Source organism: Ceratotherium simum, chromosome 29, assembly GCF_057802395.1.
Source record: "Ceratotherium simum simum isolate JZ-2026a chromosome 29, ASM5780239v1, whole genome shotgun sequence".
NCBI lineage: Eukaryota > Metazoa > Chordata > Mammalia > Perissodactyla > Rhinocerotidae > Ceratotherium > Ceratotherium simum.
In genome coordinates this window covers 36,475,989-36,502,303 of record NC_141928.1, presented here as the reverse complement: position 1 = coordinate 36,502,303, position 26,315 = coordinate 36,475,989, and the positions used below count along the sequence as shown (strand labels likewise).

The window sequence follows — 26,315 nt, the reverse complement described above, 5'->3', positions numbered from 1 at the left end:
AGGCCCTGTATCACGGGATTTGATCAGTGTAAATCATGTTGTTCCACCTGTTGGGAAGTGACTCTCAGCCTCTTTCCCACTAAGTTGGACTCGGTGGTTGCTGCTCATCACCAAGTAACACACCCTCGTGTGCCCAAGCACGCGTTCGGATGTAGGTCATATGCAGTCTCTGGCATGGTCGCTGTATCACGGTTCTTTTCTTTCTTCTTCAAGGAAGCACAGAGGAATGCACAGTGTGAGAGTGACACTGTAGGGGTAACCTGAAAGTATGGAGGATACAGTGGCCATGTTAGTGATGAGGAAAGACATTGAAATATGCCTGCATCATGCCAAGAGAGCCTGAGCTAAATTCAGAAAATGATCAAAATTCTGTCATGAAAATTAGCCCTGCAAAGAAATACCTCCTTCCCTGCAAGGATAAGTGTTTATGTCAGAGGAGCTGGGTTTGGCTCTATCTGTGAGATAAATCTCAAGTAATTTTAAAAGCAAAACCTGTGGGAGTTAGTCTTGAAAAGAACAAGAGCACAGGACAAGATTTAGGTTGCTGAAATGAAAGATTTGATAAAAGCTATGAAGTTGTGTGTCTTGAGAACAGATTAAGAACAAGAGAAAAGTTGCTCAGAGGGAGTCTATGAACTTTTGCTCATGCATTTAAAGGGGAAAAATATAGAATAGACATTATAGTACCATTGGGGAAATGATGAGCTAGTTTTAATTAGTTTAATAGATTAACTTAGAGTTGTCATATATATGATACACAGAATTACAACTTTCAAAGAATTTAAAGAGTAATTAGACTACAATAAAATTCACCTAATACCCATTTTATGTTAAACACTATTTAATCTTTCTTTGATAAATCAGAAAGCTCTTTGGTACTCTCTGGGTCATCATGGTGTACTTAAAAAGAGGGAAAGACAGAAAAAGTGGTTGTCTAAATTTCCAATAAATGTGTGTTCATCTTATAAGAAAAATAATTGTGTATATTTAATTAGGAAATGAAAAAAGTCAAGGATACATTTTTAGGAAGAACATTACAAATACATGATTGGCGGACATAATTAATTGATAGCTTCTTATGTGTACAGTAGTCCCCTTATCTGCAGTTTCACTTTCCACAGTTTCAGTTATCTGAAGTCAACCACAGTCAGAATATATTAAATGAAAAATTCCAGAAGTAAACAATTCTTAAGTTTTAAATTGCATGCTGTTCTGAGTAGTGTGATGAAATCTTGCATCATCCCTCTCCGTTCCACCCGAGATGTGAATCATCTCTTTGTCCAGCGGATCCACTCTGTATACACTACCCATCCATTAGTCACTTAGTAGCCGTCGTGATTATCAGATTGACTGTCGCGGTATCGCAGTGCTTGTGTTCAAGTAAGCCTTATTTTACTTAATAGTGGCCCCAAGGTGCAAGAGTAGTGATGCTGGCAAATCAGGTATGCCAAAGAGAAGCCATCAAGTGCTTCCTTTAAGTGAAAAGGTGAAAGTTCTCAGCTTAATAAGGAAAGAAAAGAAATCAATACCAAAGTTGCTAAGATCTACAGTAATTTTTATTACAGTATATTGTTATAATTATTCTATTTTATTATTATTGTTGCTAATCTCTTACTGTGCCTAATTTATAATTTAAACTTTATCATAGGTATGTACATATAGGAAAAAATGTAGTATATACAGGGTTCAGTATTATTCAGGGTTTCAGGCATCCACTGGGGGTCTTGGAATGTATCCCCCTCAGATAAGGGGGGACTACCGTATTAGTCTTTTTGTTTTAAATGTGTGTTTGTGTATAAGTGAAGGCTCTTTCTCCTAAGGTAGAAATTCTGATTGCTCATCAAGTTTTCGTCTTGTTTTAAGATTGCCTGCCTTAGTGTAATCATTCAAAAGGGCATTCACATTATGATATATGTTTTAAAACTTAAGGGTAGATAATGTAAAGAAGATTTTAAAGCAAAGCTTTCCTATAAAATTTAAGAATTTTGTAATAGATTCATAATTGTAATAAGTAGCCAAAACAAACTTTATCCATCTTAAAATGATTATGCTAATTAACTAGAAATTAAAATATTCAATATTTTTCAGGGTTGGAGGTTCTAAGTGATGATCCTGGGTTAGTGAAAGTGGTTGAATCTTTGACTTGTGGAAAGATCTTTGCAGTGGAAATACTTGAAAAAGCTGATATTCCACTTGTTGTCCTGTACGATACCTCAGGAGAAGATGATATCAATATCAATGCCACCTGCTTAAAGGCCATATGTGATAAGTCACTCGAGGTTCACCTTCAGGTACCACTGTGACCACTGTCGTCGTCTGTTACACATATCATAGAGAAGAGAGTTAGAAAAGAATGTTATAAATTTTAGGCTAACACTGGATAGAGACATATTACATATGTATTGAGAAAAAAAGAAAGGGAAGTGGAAGGGGGAAAAATGCCAGAACATAAATAGTAATTATTAGGAAGTAGACTTTTGTTTTATATTCCAGTTTCTACAATGAGCGTGTGTTAATTTTTTATGAAATTATTTTGCAAAGATAATAGGGGAGGATAATACAAAAGAAGGGAAAGTTGTATCACTGAATGTGTTTATTAAATTATTAGTTTTAGCATTTTTTAAATGCTAAAATGTGAAGAACATTTTAAATGTTCTGCATTTAGACTGTCTGCAAAGAAGGAAACCTTTAAATTATAGAACAGTCACTCTAAAGAATAGGATGAGATGTTAAAAATGATCATTTTAAAGCCTTCATAGCAACACTGGGAAAATATTTAATAAAACAACAGTGAATTGTCTTTATTTTATGATTTGACTAAAATGGCTAAAATTAAACCTTTACTGTGATTATAATTTTTAAACATTACTAAAATTTATGTGGCCCATGGACATAGATTAGAAAGTAGGTTGGTAATGGGATTGATTTTGTGAGAGTTTTTATTTTCATTTCTGTTAATGTTGAAAAAATATGTTTTATTTAATAATTCTTTTTCTAAATTAATTGAAAGAAAATAAACCAAAGTTAAAGATGGACAATGGAAAGTGGTAATAAGTTAATGTATGCAAAATGTCTACATGGTACCCAACACAAATGATATCAGGTATTCCTTTTGGAAAGTGAGGTATCCAAATTAGTTTTTCACGTTTAAGTTATGAATCTCATTCTGTTCTATCCTCCAGCTTACTTAGAAGATTTTAAAATGCAAAGACTTAATGAGATGTTTGGGTAGCTCCTCCTGAGGTAGAGCAGAGCTGTGCTCTGTTCTCAAGCATCCTTGTTGTGTCCTTTGTTCCAGGTTGATGCCATGTACACAAATGTCAGAGTGACTAATATTTGCTCTGATGGCACACTCTACTGCCAGGTGCCGTGTAAGGGTCTGAACAAGCTTAACGACCTTCTGCGTAAGATAGAGGACTACTTCCATTGCAAGGTATGGCAACAGCATCATCCACCTCTAAAATTAGTCCTAAAGTTGCAAACAAGAGTGGTCACTAAATTGTGTAAATGTGAGATAAGATCTCTAGAATAGTTGGTCAGAGCCCCAGACTCAGAATTTTAAAAAAAAACACACACAGGTTTCTGCATTGTAAAATGAGGATAATAATAGTGTACTCATAGGATTGTCATGAGGACTAGTCGCAAGACTGCTGAGCACAGTGCCTGGCACATGGTAAGTCTCAACACCTGGTAGGTTTGTTATTTACAAGGTGCACTTGATGATCCTGCAGGGCAGCTACCTGTGACTGTCTGCCAGAGCCAGCTGGCTCCTCTGCCTTGGGCGAAGATGAAACCAGGGAATTTAGGAGGAATAAACTTCTAGGCATCACTCCCTGAGCTCCTTGTGGTCCCTGAGAACCTACCACCTCGGTAAATGTAGTTCTGCAGTTTAAATTTATTAGTAAGCTCTTTGCCCTTTAATTCTAGTATTCTTTTCTGAATCAGGACATGTAGAGGTTTTATTTTTTAAGGTTCTGAGGTGATTTCCTTACCTTCATTAGGACATGATAATCATAATCCAGAATAGGCTGTGGTTTTCAAGTGACCAAACCCTAATGCCACTTCAGCCCTGACCCCCTGCCCCTGTAAGTGAACCCTTCCCTCTAACCTACAAATCACACCTAGCTCCTCATGGCATTCCTAGGCAGTGTTGTATGGTAGCTATTTGGGTATTTGTTTGCCTTGCTAGAGGGTAGGCTTCTGGAGGGCAGAGACCAAGCCTTACCAGGTCCTGGTAAGTACTTAATTCATCAGAGTGATCATTTGCATGCATGTGCTTATAACCTGTGGTGGTGGAAAGCACTCTTGGTAGTCCCTAGTGCTCTGGTACCCGAGTGGAGACATTGCCTGTGGGGAGAGTACAAACATTCACCCCGAATGAGAGAGACCGTGGCAGGTCTCCAGCTTCAAGCTACAGCAGTATCACTGACACTGATACCCATATTTGTGTTGATAACATTTGTTTTGGAATTAAAATCTTATCTTTGAATCTAAATTTTAAAAGATGAAAGGAAGGGGCCGTATGGACAGCAAGGCCAACTTCCTCACTTTCATCCAGGCTGTTCTCCTCTTTGTCAGATTCATCCTCCCTCTTCGTGTTTAACTGATGGTGCCAGAGCCTGGATGAATCATGCTGACCTCCACGCTAACGTTTTTAGGCATTTTAACCAGGCTGATTTATGAGCCATGTACAGGGAAGGAGAGTAGATGACTGCCATCAACAAATGTGTGAGAAACAAGGCAGAAGGTCTACGACACCCTGTACATGTGCTGCATCCACTGCAGCGCATTCTCGGCAAGTCTGAGGTTACAGACGGTGGAACAGTCAGCCAGTGCCCCAGTGATGTTTTGCTAATGGTGTGGCAATGTGTTCTTTGCTAAAAGTAATAAAAGTATCATGCATTTCTGTTTTGTAGCACATGACCTCCGAGTACTTCGTCTCATTACCCTTCTGTGGGAAAATCTGCCTCTTCCATTGCAAAGGAAAATGGCACCGAGTAGAGGTAATATCAGTCACTTGACCTTTTTTTTAAACTTATTATGAAACATTTCAGATATTACAAACAAGTTTTTTTAAAAATGGAATAAGCACCCACGTGCCCATCACCAGTTTGAGAAATAAAACACAACCAGTCTGATTGACTCTCCCTGTCTGCATCCCCTCTCTTCTCCTGCCCCCCCCGAATTTGGTGTTTCTTATTCCTATTCATTTCCTTATACTTTCACTATATTTGTGTCTATACACACACACTTTTGCTATCTATATATTTTGATATATAGGTAGTGGAAATATAGAAATGCATATGTATATAGAATATTTATAATAAAAAATAAATGAATAAAGTATAACTAAATGGACAAATGTTTTTAAAATTTGTGTATATAGTAAAATGTGTTGATTCTTCTGAAACATGCTTTTTCATTCTTCGTGTTTGTGAGATTCATCCTGTTGATGTGTGCGGCTCTTTTTTTTTTTTAAGTTTTTTATTTATTGCAGTAACATTGGTTTATAACATTGTATAAATTTCAGGTGTACATCATTGTACTTCTATTTCTGCATAGATTACATCATGTTCACCACTAAAATACTAATGACAACCCATCACCACTCACATGTGCCGAATTATCCCTTTCGCCCTCCCCCCTCCCCTCTTCCCCTCTGGTAACCACCAATCCAATCTCTGTCTCTATGTGTTTGTTTATTCTTGTTATTATCTACTACTTAATGAAGGAAATCATACGGTATTTGACCTTCTCCCTCTGACTTATTTCGCTTTGCATAATACCCTCAATGTCCATCCATGTTGTCACAAATGGCTGGATTTCATCGTGAGGCTCTTGTTTGTTTGTTTTCACTGCTGTGTGATGTTACAGTGTATGACTGTGCCAACATTATCACTTGGTTCTCCTGATGATGGATATTTAGATTGCCTCTAATTTTTTGTCATGAACAACGCTACCATGAACCTTCCTGTGCACATTTCCCAGGGTACATATGTAGGAGTGGAATTTCTGGGTATAGGGAATGTGTATCCTCAACTTCAGTAGATATTCCTAAGTGCTCTCCAGAGTCACCCTTCTGTTGAGGGTGTGGCCCTGTGAGAGTTCTGGCTTCTTGGGGGAGCCTCAGATCCTCCTTTCCTCCTGCCCAGGATGGCTTTGGCTTCAGTGTTCACATACTCCTCTATTTCCACTCTCTAACATTTGTCTTATTTTCTTGCCAGCTTGATTATGAATTTGAAAGGAGGTTTGTTATATTTTATCATATATTTCTGTATGTTTTTCAAAGACAGATTTTGGATTTTTGTGGTTCCTGTTTCTTTCGTTTTTCTTTCCTCCTTTTTGTGATATCTAGTTTGCCCAATTGCTAAAATTGCAAATTTGGGCTTTTTTTTTTTTTTTTTTTCTGTTTTTCCTTTGTTACAGAGGTTCTTAATCTAGATTCAGGGACCTCTACTTTCAGGGGAGTTCTTGAATCCCCTGGAATTATATGCAAATATTGTTTGCATGTGTGTATTATATTTTTGGGGTGGAAGTATCCATAATTTTCATGAGATTCTCAAAGGAAACAACCCTAACAAAGTAAGAACCATTGCTTTATTGATTTTTAAATACTGCATAGCAACATTTCAATAACTTAATTATATTGATTTTCCTTTATTTATGTAAAATTTGGTCATCTACTTTAATGAAAGCAGCAATTTTGGAGTAATTATTGTCATTAATGTGAATGTGGGCCAGAAGGCTGAGATTTGGAGTTATATGACCAAGAGTTGTGTGCATAACTGTAAACTTCAAAAACATGACTCATTGAAAAGGAACACAGCATTATTCAAATTTTAAAGTTCTATGCTGTTTAGTGTGTAATATCCAAATGCACAAATACCTAGTTTTTTTAACCCTTAAGTTTTGAAATAATTTCAGACTTTTAGAAAGTTGCAAAAATAGTTCACAGAGTTCCCATATGCTCTTTACCCACCATCTCCAGTTGTTAACATCTTGCATAACAATGATCAAAATCAAGAAATTTACACTGATACAATACTGTTAACCAATCTGCAGAACTTACTGACGTTTCCCAGATTGTCCCACAAATGTTCTTTTTTTAGTCTAGGATCCCAAGTTGTATTTAGTTGTCATGTCTTCTTAGTTTCCTCGAACCTGGCAGTTGCTCTGTCTTTCTGTGTTGTTCATGGCCTTTTGAAGAGCAGCAGTATTTTGTAGATTATCTCTCAACTTGAGTTTCTTCACCTGTAGATCAGGTTATGCCTCTTGGGCAAAAATACCTTTTCATTATATGCTGAAATACTTTAGATAAATGTATAGTATTATTTTTATTACTATCAAATTGTGTACTGTCTACCTTTGAGGTAGCAAAAGTGTTCATTCTCTTAGTGATGTGTAGAAAATTAGGGAAGGAAAAATGATATATTTGTTCTTGACATTGTAACTTGTCTAAGCTTTATTTACTGCGAATATATTCTGAACTTATTCTGTACATCCAGCCAACTCTACTCAGTGGCCATCACTCTCCCTGTTTCCTCCAAACACATCCTGAGTGGTCTGTGTTCACTTTCTACACCACCTTCCCAGTCAGTCCTCAGCCACTGCCGGTTGACTTCTACCCACACTCCATCAGAGAGCCTGTTCTTGCAACAGAACCTTAATTGCACAATTCAATTAGTATCTTCCAGGTCTTATCTTACAGACCTCTTTGCTGCATCCAACAGTGTCAAAGCTTGAAATTCTCTTATTAGGCTACCATGTTATCAAATCCTCCTAATTTTCCTCATGATGTTCTAATGATTTCTTCTGCCTCAAACCTCAACCCTACCCCACCTCTGAAGTGCCAGTGTCAGTGTCCCCAAGTTCTATCCCTGCTTACCACTCTTCTCAGCTTCTGCATCCTTCCAGGCAATCCCACCTCATAGTTTCAGTTATCTCGCTTCTAATAGCTCCCTAATTTGTTTCCCAGCACGTGGTGAGCTTCAGATTTGAGCAAAAAGACAGGCTAGGTGTCCATCTCACAAACCACTCAAGCTCTACATGTCTAAAACCAAAATCATCTTTCCCTATTCTTGTCTTCTTCCTCTATATTTTGATGGTGCCTCCATTCATGCAGCCATTGAAGCTGTTCCTTAAGAGTTATCTTTGACTCCCACATCTTCCTCAGTCCCCGGTGCAGCCAGTCACCAAACTCTGCCTGTTTTATGTCTTTGTCATTTCTTGCCTAGATCATTGCAATACCATGCCAGCTGGTTCCTCTGCCTTTGCACTTGTCTTCCTCCAGTCGAGCTCCCTATCACTAGAGTGAGCAACCCAAAATGCAAATAATAATACATCCAACTTTTAATGAGACTTAGTTTCCTAGACACTAAATGTTGTTTTTTTTAAAACATGATTGCTCTTATTTAATCTTTATAAAATCCTATTATCCCCAATCTTATTGATGAGGAAAGTTTTTCAGCTAGAAAGTAGGAGAGCTGAGGTTTGAAAGCAAATCTATCTGATTCCAAAACCCTCACCCAGTCTTACCACCAACAATACATGGCCTCTCATCTCATTCTTCTGCTGAAGACTTGACATTGGCCTCTTCTCATCTACAGGTTCTGTCCAGCTTCTTTAAGACATACTCTCTGGCTGTCCAAATCCTTGCCTTTGCCCATCTCCTGGCCTCATCTCTTGCCTTGCCCTGCCCCTCCAGCCAACCAAATGCTTCAACACAACCGAAATGCTTGTAGACTCCACATGTAAGAAATACATGTCTTTGCTCATCCTCTCCTCTCTGTTTGAAGTGTTCAGATTAGACCCTAACTAGACTCCTACCAACCTGCTTTACTCCCATTCATCATTTATAATCCAGCTCTGAAAGGAGATAAATTTGTGAAATTTATGAAATTGCAATTTGTGAAAAAAGAAATACAAATATCCAATAAATATGATTATTTCTTAAAGAAACAAAAATTTACACAGTTTAAATGATCCAGCCAAAGGGTTTGTTAGATAAGTCACAGTATAGCCATATGATAGACTTCTGTAACATTAAAATGATGTAAGAGGTTAATAAGATGAAATAGTTTTATGAGACGTTGAGTGAAAAGTAGTCAATTAGGTTATAGTGTATACAAACAGATTATAGTATATACAAACGTTCTAATTTTTGTAAATCTAATTTTTTGTAAATGCATGGATAAAAGACTAGAAGGATAATTGTAATCTATAGTAGATTACAATTGATGTTTATATCATTCTTTTAAGTATCTAAATTTTCTACTATGGAGGCATTTTACTAAAATAAGAAAAAAAGTAAATTTTAAAGAAAAGTACCTATTGTAGGCATTCCCTCCTCCTGAAAGCTTGCCCTAACATCTACTTCCTGGCTAGGTTGGTATCCATCCTCTATGTTCTCATAGTACCCCATGCGTAACTTTATTATTGCCCTTGCTACATTGTATTATGATTATATATTTGTGTCATCTCTTATGAGACCAGGAGTTCTTTGAGATGGGGAAGTATGTCTCTGTGGCCCAGTTATACTTGGATATAATAAGCATTCAAAATATACCATCCAGGGCCGGCCCCGTGGCTTGGAGGTTAAGTGCGCGCACTCCGCTGCTGGCGGCCCGGGTTCGGATCCCGGGCGCGCACCGACGCACTGCTTCTCCCACCATGCTGAGGCCGCGTCCCACATACAGCAACTAGAAGGATGTGCAGCTATGACATACAACTGTCTACTGGGGCTTTGGGGGAATAAATAAATAAATAAAATTATAAAAAAAAAAAAAAACAAAAAAAACAAAATATACCATCCATACCAATATATATGTTCAGCATATATATTTGAATAAATAAATGCATTTTAAAATATTGCCCTGTAGTACTGTTTGTGTTTATCATGTCTTAAGAGATTAAAAAATTTATAAAATTTAATAAAGCATCCTTTGGTATATCAGACTTCTCTGCCAAGAGTGGTCCAGTTCTTGACAGTCAGCATATTGAAAGCACCACCAATCATTCTTAAGGTGGCAGTTAGTGCAGTTGTAGGCATGAAGTTCCTGCCCAGATAACCATCCCAACGGGGCTGTATTTGGCCAGTGTAACTATATTCAATGATGGCAGATATAATGGCTTAGTAAGAGAAGTTATGGGCATTTAGAGGTGCACCCAGAATCTCATGTTTTAATGTTGCCATTTGATCACAGATAGGTAATTATTGCTTTACTCAGTGTGTAATTTCCCAATTTTTGAATTATTAATTTGAGCTTATTTTACCTCTCTATGACTTGCTGAGTTTCGATTTTTTAGTTATAGGGCAAATGATAAAAATTATCATTGGGTTTTCTGATGAAGCTATAGAAAACCAAAATATGTTATGATTTAGAAATACATAGTATTTACCTACTACCAGAAAAATTCTGTCTCTAAGTTCACTCTATTTTCTATTTCCTCACTGCTAAGACACAGTAGTTTTTTTTCTCACATTTTAATATTTTGGAGAACAGACTGCATCTTATAATCAGCAATATATAATAATGTATCAAATTGTTTTATAATCAGTAGTGTCCTAGAATTGAGAACATAGTAAATATTACTATATTTATTAATTTTCCTGATTATTAGTTTAGTGATTATTACTGATTAAATGAATTAACAACTAGATGTTAAAATCAGTTCTACTCTAAAAGAATACTTATTTGGTAAATAAGTACATTTTAAAATAAGAGAAAATTGGGGGCTGGCCCGTGGCGCAAGCAGTTAAGTACGCACGCTCCGCTGCGGCCGCCCGGGGTTCGCCGGTTTGGATCCTGGGCGCGCACCGAGGCACCACTTGTCAAGCCATGCTGTGGCATTGTCCCATATAAAGTGAAGGAGGATGGGCATGGATGTTAGCCCAGGGCTAGTCTTCCTCAGCAAAAAGAGGATTGGCAGATGTTAGCTCAGGGCCGATCTTCCTCAGGAAAAAAAAAAGAGAGAGAAAATTAACACTGATAGTCTTTATTGCCTTTTATATGCAATTTAGAGATGTACAAATGTAATTGCACAGAAGCGTTTGGGCCTTTTGGATATGCTAATAAATTAGCCTAACACTTGTCTCGTTGCAGATCGCGAACGTTCACAGCAGCCGGGCTCTTGATGTTCAATTCCTGGATTCCGGCACTGTGGCATCGGTAAAGGTGTCCGAGCTCAGGGAAATTCCCCCTCGGTTTCTACAAGAGATGATCGTGATACCACCTCAGGTACTGTACATTACAGGCCTGAGTGATTTTCTGGAAGAGATTTGGATGCATTCGTAATCATGTTGTGAGATGCTCTCTCAGTTTTTACCTTAATAATGACCGAAGTCCAAGTTTGTAACAAAATTGGAAATGGTCCAAATGTGGTTGTTCACTGGTTTTCAGAGGTAAAATCTGGCTGACATAGACAAGAAGATGAGTCCAACTTAGAGAATATTGTTTGATAAATGTGTGTAATTAAGTATGTATGGTCATTAGGCTATGTTGTCCAGTCAGAGGTTCCATTTTTTTTTTTTTTTTTTTAATTTAGAATTTTATTTATTTATTTTATTTTTTTTAAAGATTTTATTTATTTTATTTTTTCCCACCAAAGCCCCAGTGGATAGTTGTGTGTCGTAGCTGCACATCCTTCTAGTTGCTGTATGTGGGACTCGGCCTCAGGATGAACGGACAAGTGGTGCCTCGATGCGCACCCGGGATCCGAACCCGGGCCGCCAGCATCGCAGCGCGCGCACTTAACCACCAAGCCACAGGGCCGGCCCCAGAGGTTCCATTTTAATAATTAGATGTCATTGGCTACTTCTACACAGTTTTAGGATATTGTATGTAAATATTTACTTCCAGGGTTCTTAGTTTAATTAGGTAACTATTCTCTTCAGAAATCTGTTTATATTTAATCATTTTCTTATATGACCTTTTCCCCATAGATTTTAGTAAAAAGATTAACTTCAGTCTCTCCTTTCTCTATTGGTAAAAATTCAGATGATAAGAATTTTTAATTATTTTGACTTAATTAAAATTAAGAACTATTTCCTACCATTAGGAGAAGTAGAGGATTTTATACAGAAATCAGTCGTTTTTTTGAAAATAAAATTGTTCAACATTCTGTGATTTCAAAAGGCCACTTGCTTCATATTTGCCAGATGGTATCTTATGCCATCAAAACTCAGTGAATAAAAAGTACTTGACCATGATTAGCATGACTTTTATAATTTCTCTCACTCCGGTCATCATTGCCTTTTCCAAAATGACTACTACAGAGAAGCTGTTTAACTTGTATTCAAGCCAATTTTCAAAATCACTTTTATTGTTCGCAGCCATAATATTGAAAATTATTAGACCTTTAAGTGGTACTTTCACTTGATAACGCCTCTGGCCTCTGTACCCTCTGCTAGAACATCTATCCGGGGCCAGCCTTACCCAGAAAAGGTTCCCTGGACTGGAGGGGAAGGGGGGATCCACCCCACTGACCTTCACTGTCTGAAAGTTACACAATAGTACCTTCTTTGTGCTACAGAATTAATAGCCACTACAAATTTTTTCTATTAATCTTATCTAGATTCATTATTTCGTAGACGTGAAGTTGTGGGAACCTTGAAAGCTAGCTAGGCCCAGCCTCTGGCTAACAGCATCTCTCCAAGAGGTCTAAGTCAGAGTAGCAAACGGATGGCCTGTCAGCCAAAGCTGACCTATGCATATTGGGTTTGGGCTCTTGGCTCTTACAGCGTTTAAAAATGTGAATTGGCTGCCAAGATTTAAAAATCAGATAATTTCACACAACAAATCCCTACTTCTAGCTGCTCTTGACAAACTAGAAAATCTGACTATGTTGAGCACTCTCCTTAGTGGGACAGTGCTCTGTGGGAGCTTGGAAAGTGGCATTCTCCTCTGTAGGGCCGTGCTCTCCAGTGCGCTGGCCCCATCTGGCCCGCTTTACTCCCTCATTGCCTGCCTGGCCCCTGCAGGTATTCCAGTGTGCTCTCTCTGCTCTAAGGGACCTCCTCTCGTGGCCAGCCCGGTGGCGCAGTGGTTAAGTGCGCGTGCTCCGCTGCAGCAGCCCAGGGTTCACCGGTTCAGATCCCAGGCACAGACCGATGCACTGCTTGTTAAGCCATGCTGTGGCGGCGTCCAATATAAAGTAGAGGAAGATGGGCACGGATATTAGCCCAGGGCCAGTCTTCTTCAGCAGAAAAGAGGAGGATTGGCATCGGGTGTTAGCTCAGGGCTGTTCCTCACAAAAAACAAAAGGGACCTCCTCTCCCCCAAGAAAAGGTCTCCTCCAGGGGGCACAGTGAGAGACTTGGAGCCCTCGAGGGAGGAGGGTATGACAGGGAGGGTGAGGCTCAGAGAGGGAAGAAAGAATCCAGGAATCCTGGAAGTAGGTTTTTTTCCTCTTCACAAAATTGTCTCCATCAATTCAAAGGCTACCAGGAGACTGAAGGGAGTCCCTGAGGTCACCTTTTACCTTCTGCTGTAGCCATCATGCAAAAGCTGGTGCAGTGATGGTGGGAGGTAAAAAGCACCAGGGAAAATGAGGCCTTTAGGTATCTATGGATTTCAGGTTTTCTTGCCCTCCTTAATTCTCATTACAACCTCCTTCAAAAGGTGAGCGCAAAGGCCTGGTGCCCACGAGGTACTCAGGAAATCCTGAATGAAGCACTAAGCCTCCAAAAAGATTTTTGCAACAGGAGTCAGATTTCATCCAAATGACACTTCATTTCTTTTTAGTTGGATTTAGAGGGAAGACCTAGATATAAGTCCCAATCCTGTCTTCACAACTTTGTGATCTTACACAAGTTAGTCTCTCCCAGTCTGTTTCACCATCTGTAGAATGGGGTCACAACGTTGGCCTGTCATGCAGAAGTATTGTAGGGGGAGAAGTACGTGAAGTGCCTGGTGTAAGCCCTGGCTCGTAATAGAAGTAAAGACAATAGTAGTGATATAAATAGAGCCAAGAACATAGCAGATGCTCTAGCCTAGAGCTGTAATTGTCATTATTAGCTGTTGCTGTTGCTTGCTTTCTATCTTGGCAATATCTGACTCGTAGGAAAATAATACTGATATTACTCATAAGTACCTATTTTAAGTTGGTGAGTTTGTTTTTTCATCGTGTTTTCTTTTCAGGCTATAAAGTGCTGTTTAGCAGATCTTCCACAATCTATTGGCATGTGGACACCAGATGCTGTGCTTTGGTTAAGAGATTCTGTTTTGAATTGCTCAGACTGTAGCATTAAGGTTAGTTATCTTATTGGTCTTGATATATTTAGAAAGGGAGCTGTCAGCCAGAAGGGCTCATTTGGTTTTTGTGAGAATTTTTTCTTACTATAAACTGATGCTTTCACATCTGATGCATTTTTATAGTCAAGAGATTGGTTATATGTGTAGCTATAAGATATTCATGGTTTAATTTTTATTTAAGAATTTATCCTATATCTCCAGTATTATTTTAAACACTTTATGTAATTTTTCCATTATTAATAAGGTAGCAGAGATAATTCTCCGTGGTAAGGAATTAAGTCCCCAACAAAGGCACTGTATATCTCTTGATAAATGTTTCTGAAGATCATTTAAATAAGTCCTCTATTTCTTTTTTATCTGAAGTAGAATAGATTATAAACAAATCGTTTGCTTATAATCTTGGTTTTTGCCTCTTTTCCTAAAGTTTATTTACACTGCTTTGTTTATTTCACTAGCTCATTTCTCTTTCTGCACTTTTGCATCTTCATGTCAAAAACATTGCTCATATTTCCAAGAATATAAATGTAAGATGATATTTCTGTTTTAACTGATGCAAATAGTATTATTTTATTTATATAAGCATTTAACAATGGAATGTTAGATCTTCATGAAGATCTCTAAATTATTCTGGCTCACACTGATTTTCCTATCTTCATACTCCTGTAGGCTTTATAATGTACAGTTACACAATTATGTGCCATTTTATATTCCTCAATTGCCACATGGTAATATTGTTTTCTCAGCTACTTGTTAAGTGCCTAAAGCCAGGGTACTCAACAAAAATATTTTTTAATGGTTGATTTTTGAAATGGTACTTCTGTGTAGTATGTATCGAAATGAATTAGCAATCAGTACTTCATTAGCACTCTAAAGGATGAATTTATATAGATTCATCTTGCTAGAAAAAAATTTAAAAAGTAAATTACTGTAGAAGGCTTGCCTTGCTGGTGTCGTGCTGTCTTCATGCCTGCATTCCTGCCTTTCATTCCCAGCCCTGTTTGACAAAAGACAGATGGGTCTTCTTTTTGTCATTCCTAAGATAAACCAGAGGAGCTGATGAGAAGAGTTAAGTCACCAGCCCTTTGGGACACACAGCAGTGGGGTCCCAGTTATCAATGTGTGGTACTCCTGTAGAAACACTCACCCCTCTGCCAGAAACAGCAGAGGTAGCTGGGTAGTCAAAGGTCTCCTAGGCAAAAGGTGCAAAACTGTAGTTTTGACCTATTCAGTGGAGCTTTCTTCTGTTTTTTGCCCCAGGTCCCTCTCTTCCCATGTAACTCCGGGAGAGGGTGAGGGGTGAGGGCACATATTAGGACCAAACAAGGAATTTGGACCAGAGGTCCTGAAGGGTATGGTGAATGTCAAAGCTTCTTCCTTCCCTCCCTGTCTGAGAGTGCACCAGCCTTAGCAGGATGCCTAGAGGACAGTCTGCCGTTGTCATGATTATTTCTTATTGTCGAAGCTGACTGATGAACACAGGGGGATTCATCATACTATTCTTTCTACTTTGAGTGTTTTAAAATGTCATTAATGAAAAAAAATTTTTAATCATGATATATAGAATCCCTTTCTCTCAGTGATAATGATCTCCGGCAGGTTATAGGTTATTCTCAAGAGTCTTTAGAAGTTAGTAAATTTTTCATTTCTGTAAGCTTGCTCCTGGTTTCTAGACTATTTTGACTTAAGAGCATACTCATTGCTATAGCTGTGATAGATAATTCATCTCACCTTAAATAAAATGCATGTTAGCAAGTTGGGTTTTTTTGTAAAATACTGTGTAAGGCTAATGTTATAACTGCCTCTCAGAATTCAGTGTGAACTTGGATTTCTTGAATTGTTTTTTTGTGTTTTCCAAAGGTTACAAAAGTGGATGAAACCAGAGGGATCGCACATGTTTATTTATTTACTCCTAAGAACTTCCCTGATCCTCATCGCAGTATTAACCGCCAGATTACAAATGCAGACTTGTGGAAGCATCAGAAGGATGTGTTTTTGAGTGCCATATCTGTTGGAGCTAGCTCTCCCAACAGCAAAAGTGGTAACACCCCCATTTTGGGCAACACTGGAGAGAATTTCAGAAAGAGCCTCACAGATGTCTTCAGAAAGTCTGTGGTGGACCACACCAGATCTTTCTCCATGGAGGAATTGCCACCTCCTATCCACTTGTCAAAGCCAGGGGAACATATGGATGTGTACGTGCCTGTGGCCTGTCACCCTGGCTACTTTGTCATACAGCCATGGCAAGAGATACATAAGTTGGAAGTTCTGATGGAAGAGATGATTCTGTATTACAGTGTGTCTGAGGAGCGCCACATAGCGGTGGAAAAAGACCAAGTGTATGCTGCAAAAGTGGAAAATAAGTAGGTCCTTGTATAAAGCATTTTATTCTACTCCTAAGAAAAATGTGTAGATACCCAGAGTCCTTAGTCCCTGTGGGGGGGACACTGAACTGCACGAATGGGAATTTTGAATGTGAATTGAGACTAATGAATGTGCACTTTTCTAATATTTAAAATGATGTCATTTATCTAAAAATCTAGTGACTGTATTCCTGTTAAAACCTAATTATATCTAAAGTGAAGGTTTAGATGTGTTTTGCATTTTTCTATTAGAAAAAAATTATTTTATTCAGAAAATAATGTTTAATGACCTTTTAATTTTAAAAATAAAATTTTTATTGTAGAAAATTTATAAAATACAAAAAGTATAAGAAATTAAAATCAGCCCACCAACATAACCCTTGTTAAACTACTTATGTATTTCTTCTAGTTTTTTTCTATACATATTTATACAATTGATATATTACTGTTATATATAATTTTGTGCCTACTTTTTTCACCTAACATAATCCTGTGAACAGTTTTCCATGTGATGAAATTTCTTTTTTTTTTTTGTCTTTTTTTTTGTGAGGAAGATCAGCCCTGAGCTAACATCTGTGCTAATCCTCCTCTTTTTGCTGAGGAAGACCGGCTCTGAGCTAACATCTATTGCCAATCCTCCTCCTTCTTTTTCCCCCAAAGCCCCAGTAGATAGCTGTATGTCATAGTTGCACATCCTTCTAGTTGCTGTATGTGGGATGCAGCCTCAGCATGGCAGAAGAAGCGGTGTGTCAGTGCGCGCCTAGGATCTGAACCTGGGCCGCCAGTAGCGGAGTGCATGCACTTAACCGCTAAGCCACGGGGCCAACCCTAAAATTTCTTCAGAAACATTTTTAATGGCTGAATAGTCCATCATATAGAGAGATCATAGTTTACTTATCATTCTCCCTTGTCATGTAGGTTTTTTGCTCCTAGATTTTTCACTATTATAAATACTATTGAGCATAAATCTTTGTTTGCATCTCTGATTATTTATTTATGGGATAGATTCCTAGAGGAGAAATAACTTGTTTAAAGATTAAAAGATTCTTGATATACGTTGTCAGTTGCTTCCTAGAGAGCTGCTGCCACCTTTTATAAGGTGCAGGAGTGCATATATTGCACTGCTCTTTGGCCTTTGGACAGTGAGAACCATGATTCCCTACACTTGTTTAGCACTTCAGTCTGTTTTCTCATGTTTTCACATTTGGATCCACACCCTCCTTTCCTGAAGCCCCCAGTATGTGCTGGTTCCAACCCCGTGAAGCCGAAGCACTACATGCTCCCCTCTGCCCTCGTTCCACAGAAGCCCCGGAGAATGGCGCAGCTGCCCCGGCCTGTCCCCTTTTCCAGCTTTCTTAGGGGAGATGAACAAGTTGATCTGATGATGCTGAACACGAAAGAACTGTCTCCCTTCCCCCTGCGCAAGTGCGCGCGTGCATGCGCACGCGCGCACACAGACACAGACACAGACACACACAAAACTCAGTTTAAAGGGTCAAACTGCTTATTTTTTCTATAAAATGCTTTCATTCTTTCTTAAGATAGCAAGCATAGGCATTTATAAAATTTTGTTACTTTCATGGGAGGAAAAAACCCCAATTTTCAACTCTTAAAAGTGAAAAGTAGCTCTCATTCTGGAAAGGATTCAACCTAAAAGTCGCAAGCTTTTCATCTTCAAACAAACATTTTTACAGTCATGTTATTTACAACTGTAAGCATAAATGGGTTTAATTCAGCATGGGAACGTTATTTGTGTAAATTTGCCTCATCAGAACTCTTTGCAGGATAATTTAATTACAGTTAAAACCAAACTAATATTAACTATTATCTGAGGGGCAGATTAATGATGATTAGTGGTGGAGAGGTCCTACTTGGAGGCAGGGGTTGTGTGGGGGCGAAGAACCCATAAACTGGAGACCTGTAGTCTGGGACTTCAGACTCCACCCCCACAATGGGTCAAACAGTTTTGCCCCAGGACTCTTGGGCTTTAACCAGTTTATTTGTCCCCAGATAATCAAGGGATGTCTTATGTATAAGAACAGATTATCTGATTTTTTTTAAACTTTATGAACTGAATCAGTGTAAAGTGTTTAGAGCTTCTATCTTGCTTACAACCCAGGACTATTTCCTAAACCAAATGTTTTCATCTCCTTTTGCACTTACACAAATTAGCAACCTGCACCAAACTGGCATTTCCACATATGAAAATTTCTCTTCAGTTTGATCTGAAGTTCTTATTTACATAGCTTATCTTCATTTTAATAATTACGATAATGATGATGGCGATCATTTGCCAAGTGCCTGTTATATGCCAAAGTAATGTGCTAGGCACTTTACAGTCATGCCCCGCATAATGAGGTGTTGGTCAACGAGGGACCACATATTCAACAGTGGTCCCGTAAGATTGGTACCATAGAACCGAGGTGTGCAGTCGGCTATACTGTCTAGGTTTGTGTAAGCGCACTCTGTGATGTTCACACAACAATGAAATCACCTAATGGCGCATTTCTCAGAATGTATCCCCATCATTAAGCGACGCATGACTGTGTATGTATTATTTCTGCAAGTAAGTTAAAATTAAATCTGACACATGAGATAACTGAGGCTCAGAGAAATGAAAGAAAGAGCACAGGGTGACGCAACTGAAAAGCGGCCCAAGTGGGACTCCAGCTCGCGTCTGTTCGGCCCACGGAGCTCACGTGCTTATGCTACCTTTCTGTGTCCCCGTCGTCTCTGTCACTCATGGATTATGGCCTGCTGCACTTTGGGCTTATCTGAAGGCTTCTGGAGTTCGCCCAGGAGCCCCACTCACAGACAGTGTTGAAGTTGGCCTTTTTGAAGATTTCTTACTGTAGTTCACCCTATGGCAGCTGTGTGGGTTTTCTGCGCCCATTCTCCGTTGGCGTGTCTTGGCTGGAGAATGAGCCAGGCAGGCCACCCCAGCCTCAGCCCAGCAGTGCGTCGCAGTGGAGGGCCTGCTGTTCCACTGGGCTCGTGGCTCATAGGCCTGCTTGGAGTGGGGCTGGGTCTGCCGTCTGTGGCAGAGCCCGACTCACCCCACTCAGGAGCAGAAACACTTTCCTGTTAGGTATTATGACCAATCTTCCTTTCCTTAGTGTAATAAGACTCTTTAGTCATGTACTCAAGACCATAGGACTTGAAAATGGTCCTTCATACCTGAACTTGGAAGTCTAGGTTTTCCTCATTTTAATGATGATGATGTAGGCTCAGAAGGGGGAGTATATTCATGTGAATTTCTTTCTCACACCTTGAACTAGACATCTGAAACCATGCTATTCTTCTTCCCCATATTTTCCTACCCTTTCCAGGTTCTTTATTTTAGGTGGTGGATTGGATTTTGTGTTTTGTTTTATTTTGTTTTTTAATCTCATTTGGCATAATTAAAATTATCAACTTTGCATTCAAAACTTTTTGTCATCTTTTCCTAACCTACCTTCCTAGTCTGACTTTCTCTTCCATTCCTCCACACATTCCACCTTCTAGCTACATAGAAGTGTTTGTTCTGCTCCAAACCACCATGCCCTGTCGAGTCTTCTCTGCTTTTCTTCTCATGCGTGTCTTCCGTCTGGCCTGGTCCTTCTTGCCTCCCTCTTTCCATCTTCCTCATGTATACCTCGTCCCAAACATGTAGCCATCTGCTGTCTCCCCATCAGACTGAAGGGATCCACTAGCCTTGTCCTGATTATCCTCTATGGCATTGGTTTTATTCTGCTTAGTGATGGTTGGTAGATTTTGTGTCATTCTCCTTTACTGGCTCCATAAGGCCCGTAAAAGGGTATTGAGTGAACAAATTCCGTCAAATGAGCCGGTGGCAAAGCAGAGGATCATAACACTTGGAAAAAGAAGAAGCAATCTCTTTAAGAAACTACTATGACAGTATAGTTTTATATTTTGATGAACATCATTCGTATTAATTTTTCTTTTTATCATAAAATGTTACCATGAAAGCAGGTGTTAACTTTGTGTGTTTTTTCTTCCTTTCTAATCCAATGCACATCTAGGTGGCACAGGGTGCTTTTAAAAGGAATCCTGACCAATGGATTGGTATCCGTGTATGAGCTGGACTATGGCAAGCACGAGTTAGTCAACATAAGAAAAGTGCAGCCTCTAGTGGACATGTTCCGGAAGCTGCCATTCCAGGCAGTCACAGCTCAGCTAGCAGGTAACTTCCGTGGAATCTGAACTCATGCCTCAACATAGTTTATATTGTCCTTTTGTCCTGGGTACTTAGGGAGTACTGAGTCATTGGCCTATTGAGTTCACTTTTCTGTTTTGTTTTGTTTTTTGGCACAAACTTCCCAAGCCTAATGGAAATAATTTTAATGATCTCTCATAGTCATGCCCTCGCACTATACCTGCTGTTTCTATTTTTCTGTATTCCTTTCTCTCTCTGGTTTCAGGTATGAGTATATTTCTAAAGCTGTAATCTTAGTGCAGGTACAATATTGCATTTTGCTTTCTTCATTAAGCATTTTTTTTTCTAGTTAGTTTTTGGGTGGTTGTTTGATGGTTTTGATAGTGATTTTTAATAGCTGCAAAATATGCTGTTCAATCATTTTCCCTATTGAACTTTTAGGTTGTTTACACTTTTATTGTGGTATTAAGGAAAAAACCTGCAGCTATGTATACTAGCCAAAACAAACAAACAAACAATGAAACAACCTAAATAACCAACAAGAGAACATTGCACAATTAATATTTCATAATTTGTTGCGTAAATTATAATACATCTACATAATAGATTTTCATGACTGTAAAACATTCCTAGGTCATAGACTATAACCATTTTCTATATATACCCAATGGAATACTACTCAGCCATAAAAAAGGATTAAATTTTGCCATTTGTGACAACATGGATGGACGTTGAGAGTACTATGCTAAGCAAAATAAGTCAGAGGGAGAAAGTAAAATACCATATGATCTCACTCATAAAAAGAAGGTAAACAACAGCAAACAAACACATAGAGACAGAGATTGGATTGGTGGTTACCAGAGGGGAAGTGGGAAGAAGGAGGGCAAAAGGGGTGATTAGGCACGTGTGTATGGTGATCAATTGTAATTAGTCTTTGAGTGGTGAACATGGTGTAATCTACACAGAAATTGAAATATAATGATATTCCCCTGAAATTTGTGTAATGTTATAAACCACTGTTACCACAATTAAAAAAAAAAAAGAATGTGACCATTTTCATGGCCAAGTTTCCAGTTGCATTGCAACGAATAGCATGCAAGTGTGTTGTCACCGCGTTCACACCAGCCTGTTGACAGTCATTACAATTAGAGGAGCTAAGTTAATAGATGTGCAGTGGTACTTCTTCATAGCCTGGTCTATTGAGATTTCTGTTTTGTCATTTGTGAAAGCAGTGCAAACGTTGGTGGCTCCTCTGTGTGCACTCTACTAGCAGGGAGCATGAGCAGTTAGATGAAGCTCCACCCAGAGGCCTGTCAGCATCAGCAGAGGGTGTGGAGGCCAAAGGGGCTGAGGGTGCAGGCAGCTCCAGTCACCCACACTCTTTGCGTGCCTCCACGCTGGGATATGGGGAGTTGTGACCACGTGGTGCGACCCTGATTGCTCACCCTCGCTCACTCCGTACAAGTAGCACAGTGGCAGAGTGATTGATCTCAGAAATGAAGGAAACTGTGTATATAGATTCTCCTTTTAATTATTGACCAGCTTTTATTGGAGAAAGATTTATTGCCTTTTTTTGAAGCATTTGCCAGTTTCTTTGTGTCTCCTACTAGAATTCAAAGCAAACTCCCTTGATACTTGAATATGAACCAAAAATGGCATTTTGCACATGGCATGGCTGCCATTGATCTGCTTTGAACTCAAACCTCTAAATGGTTTCTTCAGATTTAATGGTTACCTTTTTTCTTTTTAATATTCCGGTTTTGCTAACAACACATTTTGTTAAACATGACCATCAAACACCCCAGAGAAGGAGTCTCTGTGAGGAATGGGTGTCTGGCACCAGCATCATGGCTGACAGTCACTGGTGCTTACTGTGTGTGAGGGATCGACCACCCCACACGAGGAGGTTTAGGCTGTCGCTGTCATACAGATCAGGAAACAGCGGCTTAGAGACTATTCTAGGCCTCTCTTGTGGGAAATTCTTAATAATGGAAGAACTTAGCCCACTCACTATATAGATAATAGGTCTTTTAAATTATATGTGAAACTCTCAGACCTTCATCACTATGGGGCATAATTTAGTGTATCTGATCTAGTGTATGTGGACTTAATTTATGTTAGTTTAGTAGTATTTCTTGAAGAATACATATTTTCGTCTCAATTTTGTTTTAAAATCTAAATTCTTTAACTTGAGCTCTTAAGTTGAAAAGTCATGGGGATTTAGAAATGCATGGGACTTAAAATAAACGATAATTAAACCGAGGCCTGAGAGATCAACTGATTTGCCCAAGATCACACCACTTGATAGAGGAAGAGCAGGGAATAGTAACTGAGTCTCCAGACTTTCAGTATAGTGCTTTACCATGATGTTGTATATAATTTTGAAAAATTAGTATACTGGAAGTATATCAATTTTTTTTTTTTTACTATACCTGGTTCATCAGGAAAAAAAATCTGTAAAAGAAGTGTTATTGATATAGTGATATTTTATTCCCCCTAGTTATCTCCATTATCAGTTTAAATCTGCGTATACTTTATGTAGGGGAATGGGCAGTAGTTATTATAACTTCATTTTATAACACAGCATTAAATCTCAAATGAAACTTGTGTCTATAGGTAAAGGCTTACAGAAGTATCCCTGTTCAGAATAGAAAAAACTATAAGCTGGACTGCTGTAAGATTATTCAGCAACTGTTTTTCAGTTAGGCAAGTCTAATCTGCTATGTTTAAGCTACTTTGGAATTGACTAAATAGTTTTCCATTATAATGGATCAAAGAAAAGCTCATTTGACCCCTCACTACTCCTTGTCTTTCTCATAGGAGTGAAGTGCAACCAGTGGTCTGAGGAGGCTTCGATGGTGTTTCGAAATCATGTGGAGAAGAAACCTCTGGTGGCATTGGTGCAGACAGTTATAGAAAATGCTAACCCTTGGGACCGGAAAGTGGTGGTCTATTTAGTGGACACATCGCTGCCAGACACAGATATCTGGATTCATGATTTTATGTCAGAATATCTGGTAGAGCTTTCAAAAGTTAATTAATCACTGCTTCTGAGACCTTGACAACTAATTCAGATTTTTTAGCAATAACAAAATGTAGTAGGCTTTAAAAAAAAATCTTATCTCTGCTACATGGCTCTGACTGCTGTGAGGGATTGAAAAGAATATGCTTATGTTTGATGAAAGATATTTAACAAGTTTTATTTTAACAGAGTTGACTTTTCAAAGAAAATTGCACTTGAATTATTACTATAATATTAGAATTAAAATGTTTATCAATATAAAAACTGACTACCTTATAATTTTTAGGCTTTATGATCTTAAGATGAAGAGTTTCCGTCTCTATTCATGTTGTCTTCCTTCCAGTGCTGGGTTCTTCTCCAGTTAAATCGAGAATTTCATGACTTAACTCTACTCTGGTGTAGTGGTGTGTCCCAGAGCAAGTGGTCCCCAAACCATATGAAGACTATCCTGAGTCTTGAACACATGAGCATTGCTAATGGTGCTGCTAGAGGAGCAGCCCAGGCAAACCAGCATGCCCCTCACCCCAAATCTTGAGTGGCTTCTCATCGCCCAGAGAGTCCAGACCAAAGACCCAGCCTTCCCCCGTCTCCTTATCCAACTTCAATGTCCACCACTCCCTGCACCAGCTACACTGGACCCTTACCTGGTCCCTGAGCCCCAGGCATGTTCACCCAGGACAACTGATATTCTAAAGCAAGCCTTGCTCCGCTCCAAACTATGCTTGTTCTATTCCCTCAACCTGCAAATCTTTCTCCCCCATCCACTTTTGTTTGTCAGCATCCTCGCTGACCTCCTGGACTGGCCATGAAGCCTTCCTGGTGTCTGTCCTACTCCACTGTACTTTAAGTATGCCTCTCTTGGTGCCCAGATCTCACTGAGCTTTCTAGTATATAACTGGTTGCCTCTGCACCAACCACCCCAACTAGATTGTGAGCTCCTTGAGGGAGGAAGAGGTCTTAGTCATCTCTCTAGCCAGTGAGGTACTGGTGGATGTTTGACAACTGGGTCTGGTGGGTGTGGTGGGGGAGTGAACCTTGATTTGTAGCGTCTGACGATTCCCAATTTGTAAATACTCCCACTATTGTTGAGTTCCAACAATGTGACATCTCTGTGGAGTTGGGAAGAGAGGCACCCAAGCGGCTCTTGTGAGCCTGTACAATGGACTCCAACGCCACCCTCTGTATCCTCCCCAATACACAGAATGATTTCTTGCACAAGTCAGGCACCCATTATGTGCTTGCTAATTGATGGGCAGGCTGGAGCGACAGCAGGATGGGTTGGAGGCATTAGCAGGGATCCAAAGATGAGGCGGGAGGCCCTGGACGAAGAGTGGAGCAATGGGAATGAGGAAAAACATTAAAGGCTTTTTGAAGTTTTTAATTAGAATTATTAGAGCTGACATCTTAGATACAGAAGATAGGGAAAAGGAGGTGTCGAGGAGTGAAGCCAAGTCTTAAGGTCTGAGAGGGCCTTAGGATGATGACCCTTACTCAGGTTTTGACTGGGAAGCTTAAAATTTTGAACATACTGAGTTTAAACTAATAGACCTCTGTGTGAAGATACGCATAAACTATTGGAAATATGGAGTGGATTTCAGGGGAGAAGACTAGGCTAGAGATAAAAATTCTTAAAGTCATTATTTTTATTTGAGAAAATATAGGAAAAGTGAGAACAGAAAGAAGGTAAAGACAAGATGTTTTAATTTTTTCATGTAAAAACGCTGAAATTATCTTTCTAGCTTTTTAAAATTTGTATTTAATATTTATAATTAAAGTGATCCAAAATTCAGGAATGCTTATGCCAGTGATTTAAATAATCATTTATGATAAAAATATCCTGACACATAAATGTTTAAGTGAAATAAAGTAGTGTAAATGTTTTTTATAATGGTTTCTTTCCCTAACAAAAAACAAAAATCCTCAAATTATCTATAGATAAGGAAGAGGTGGTTTCTATTTCATTGAATAAAGCAATTAATTATGTTGTTTGTGTAACTGAAAAATTAATCTGGTGCTAGGAGAGTTTGGCAGACAGACAAATGAAACTTGACCCCGACCTCATGCCATTTTCAGAAGTCAAGTCCAGGTGGATTGAAAGCCTAAACATGAAAGGTTACTGTAGGAGGACAACATAGGACAATAGTACCTTTATAATCTGGAGTAGGAAAGATGTCTTAAACAGGACACACAAAGTGCTAACAATAAAGAAAAAGAGGGATATACTAGAGGACATTAAAATGAAGAACACCTGCCCATGAAAAGACATGATGAAGGCGAAAGGCACAGCACAGAGGGGAGGAATATCTATATCGTGGGAAAATATGCTGTATATAGTCAATAAACAAAAGATTCTCCAGAAGCAAAATAGGCAATACATTTGAACAACCACTTCACAAAAGAGAAAAAGCAACTGGCCAATAAACTCGAAAAGATGCTCAACCCATTAGGACACAGGGACATGCAAATTCAAACCTCAGTGAGACACCAGGACTCAGGCACCAGAATGGCAAAAACGTTTCTGTTTT

At 38.9% G+C, this 26,315-nt stretch overlaps 1 protein-coding gene across 2 annotated transcripts in view; it reads left to right on the top strand.

The window, feature by feature from the left end:
- The window catches only part of TDRD7 (tudor domain containing 7), an 88,057-nt gene extending 64,003 nt beyond the window's left edge, over positions 1 to 24,054 (top strand). For both annotated transcript variants that reach the window (XM_087419443.1, XM_087419444.1), the window contains 8 exons: positions 2,089 to 2,291; positions 3,299 to 3,433; positions 4,917 to 5,003; positions 11,103 to 11,237; positions 14,139 to 14,249; positions 16,110 to 16,612; positions 20,635 to 20,795; positions 23,589 to 24,054. In XM_087419443.1, the coding sequence (XP_087275569.1) occupies positions 2,089 to 2,291; positions 3,299 to 3,433; positions 4,917 to 5,003; positions 11,103 to 11,237; positions 14,139 to 14,249; positions 16,110 to 16,612; positions 20,635 to 20,795; positions 23,589 to 23,809 (1,556 nt within the window). In that variant the 3' untranslated portion in view covers positions 23,810 to 24,054. The remainder of the gene's footprint in view (positions 1 to 2,088; positions 2,292 to 3,298; positions 3,434 to 4,916; positions 5,004 to 11,102; positions 11,238 to 14,138; positions 14,250 to 16,109; positions 16,613 to 20,634; positions 20,796 to 23,588) is intronic.
- Positions 24,055 to 26,315: the final 2,261 nt, after the last annotated feature.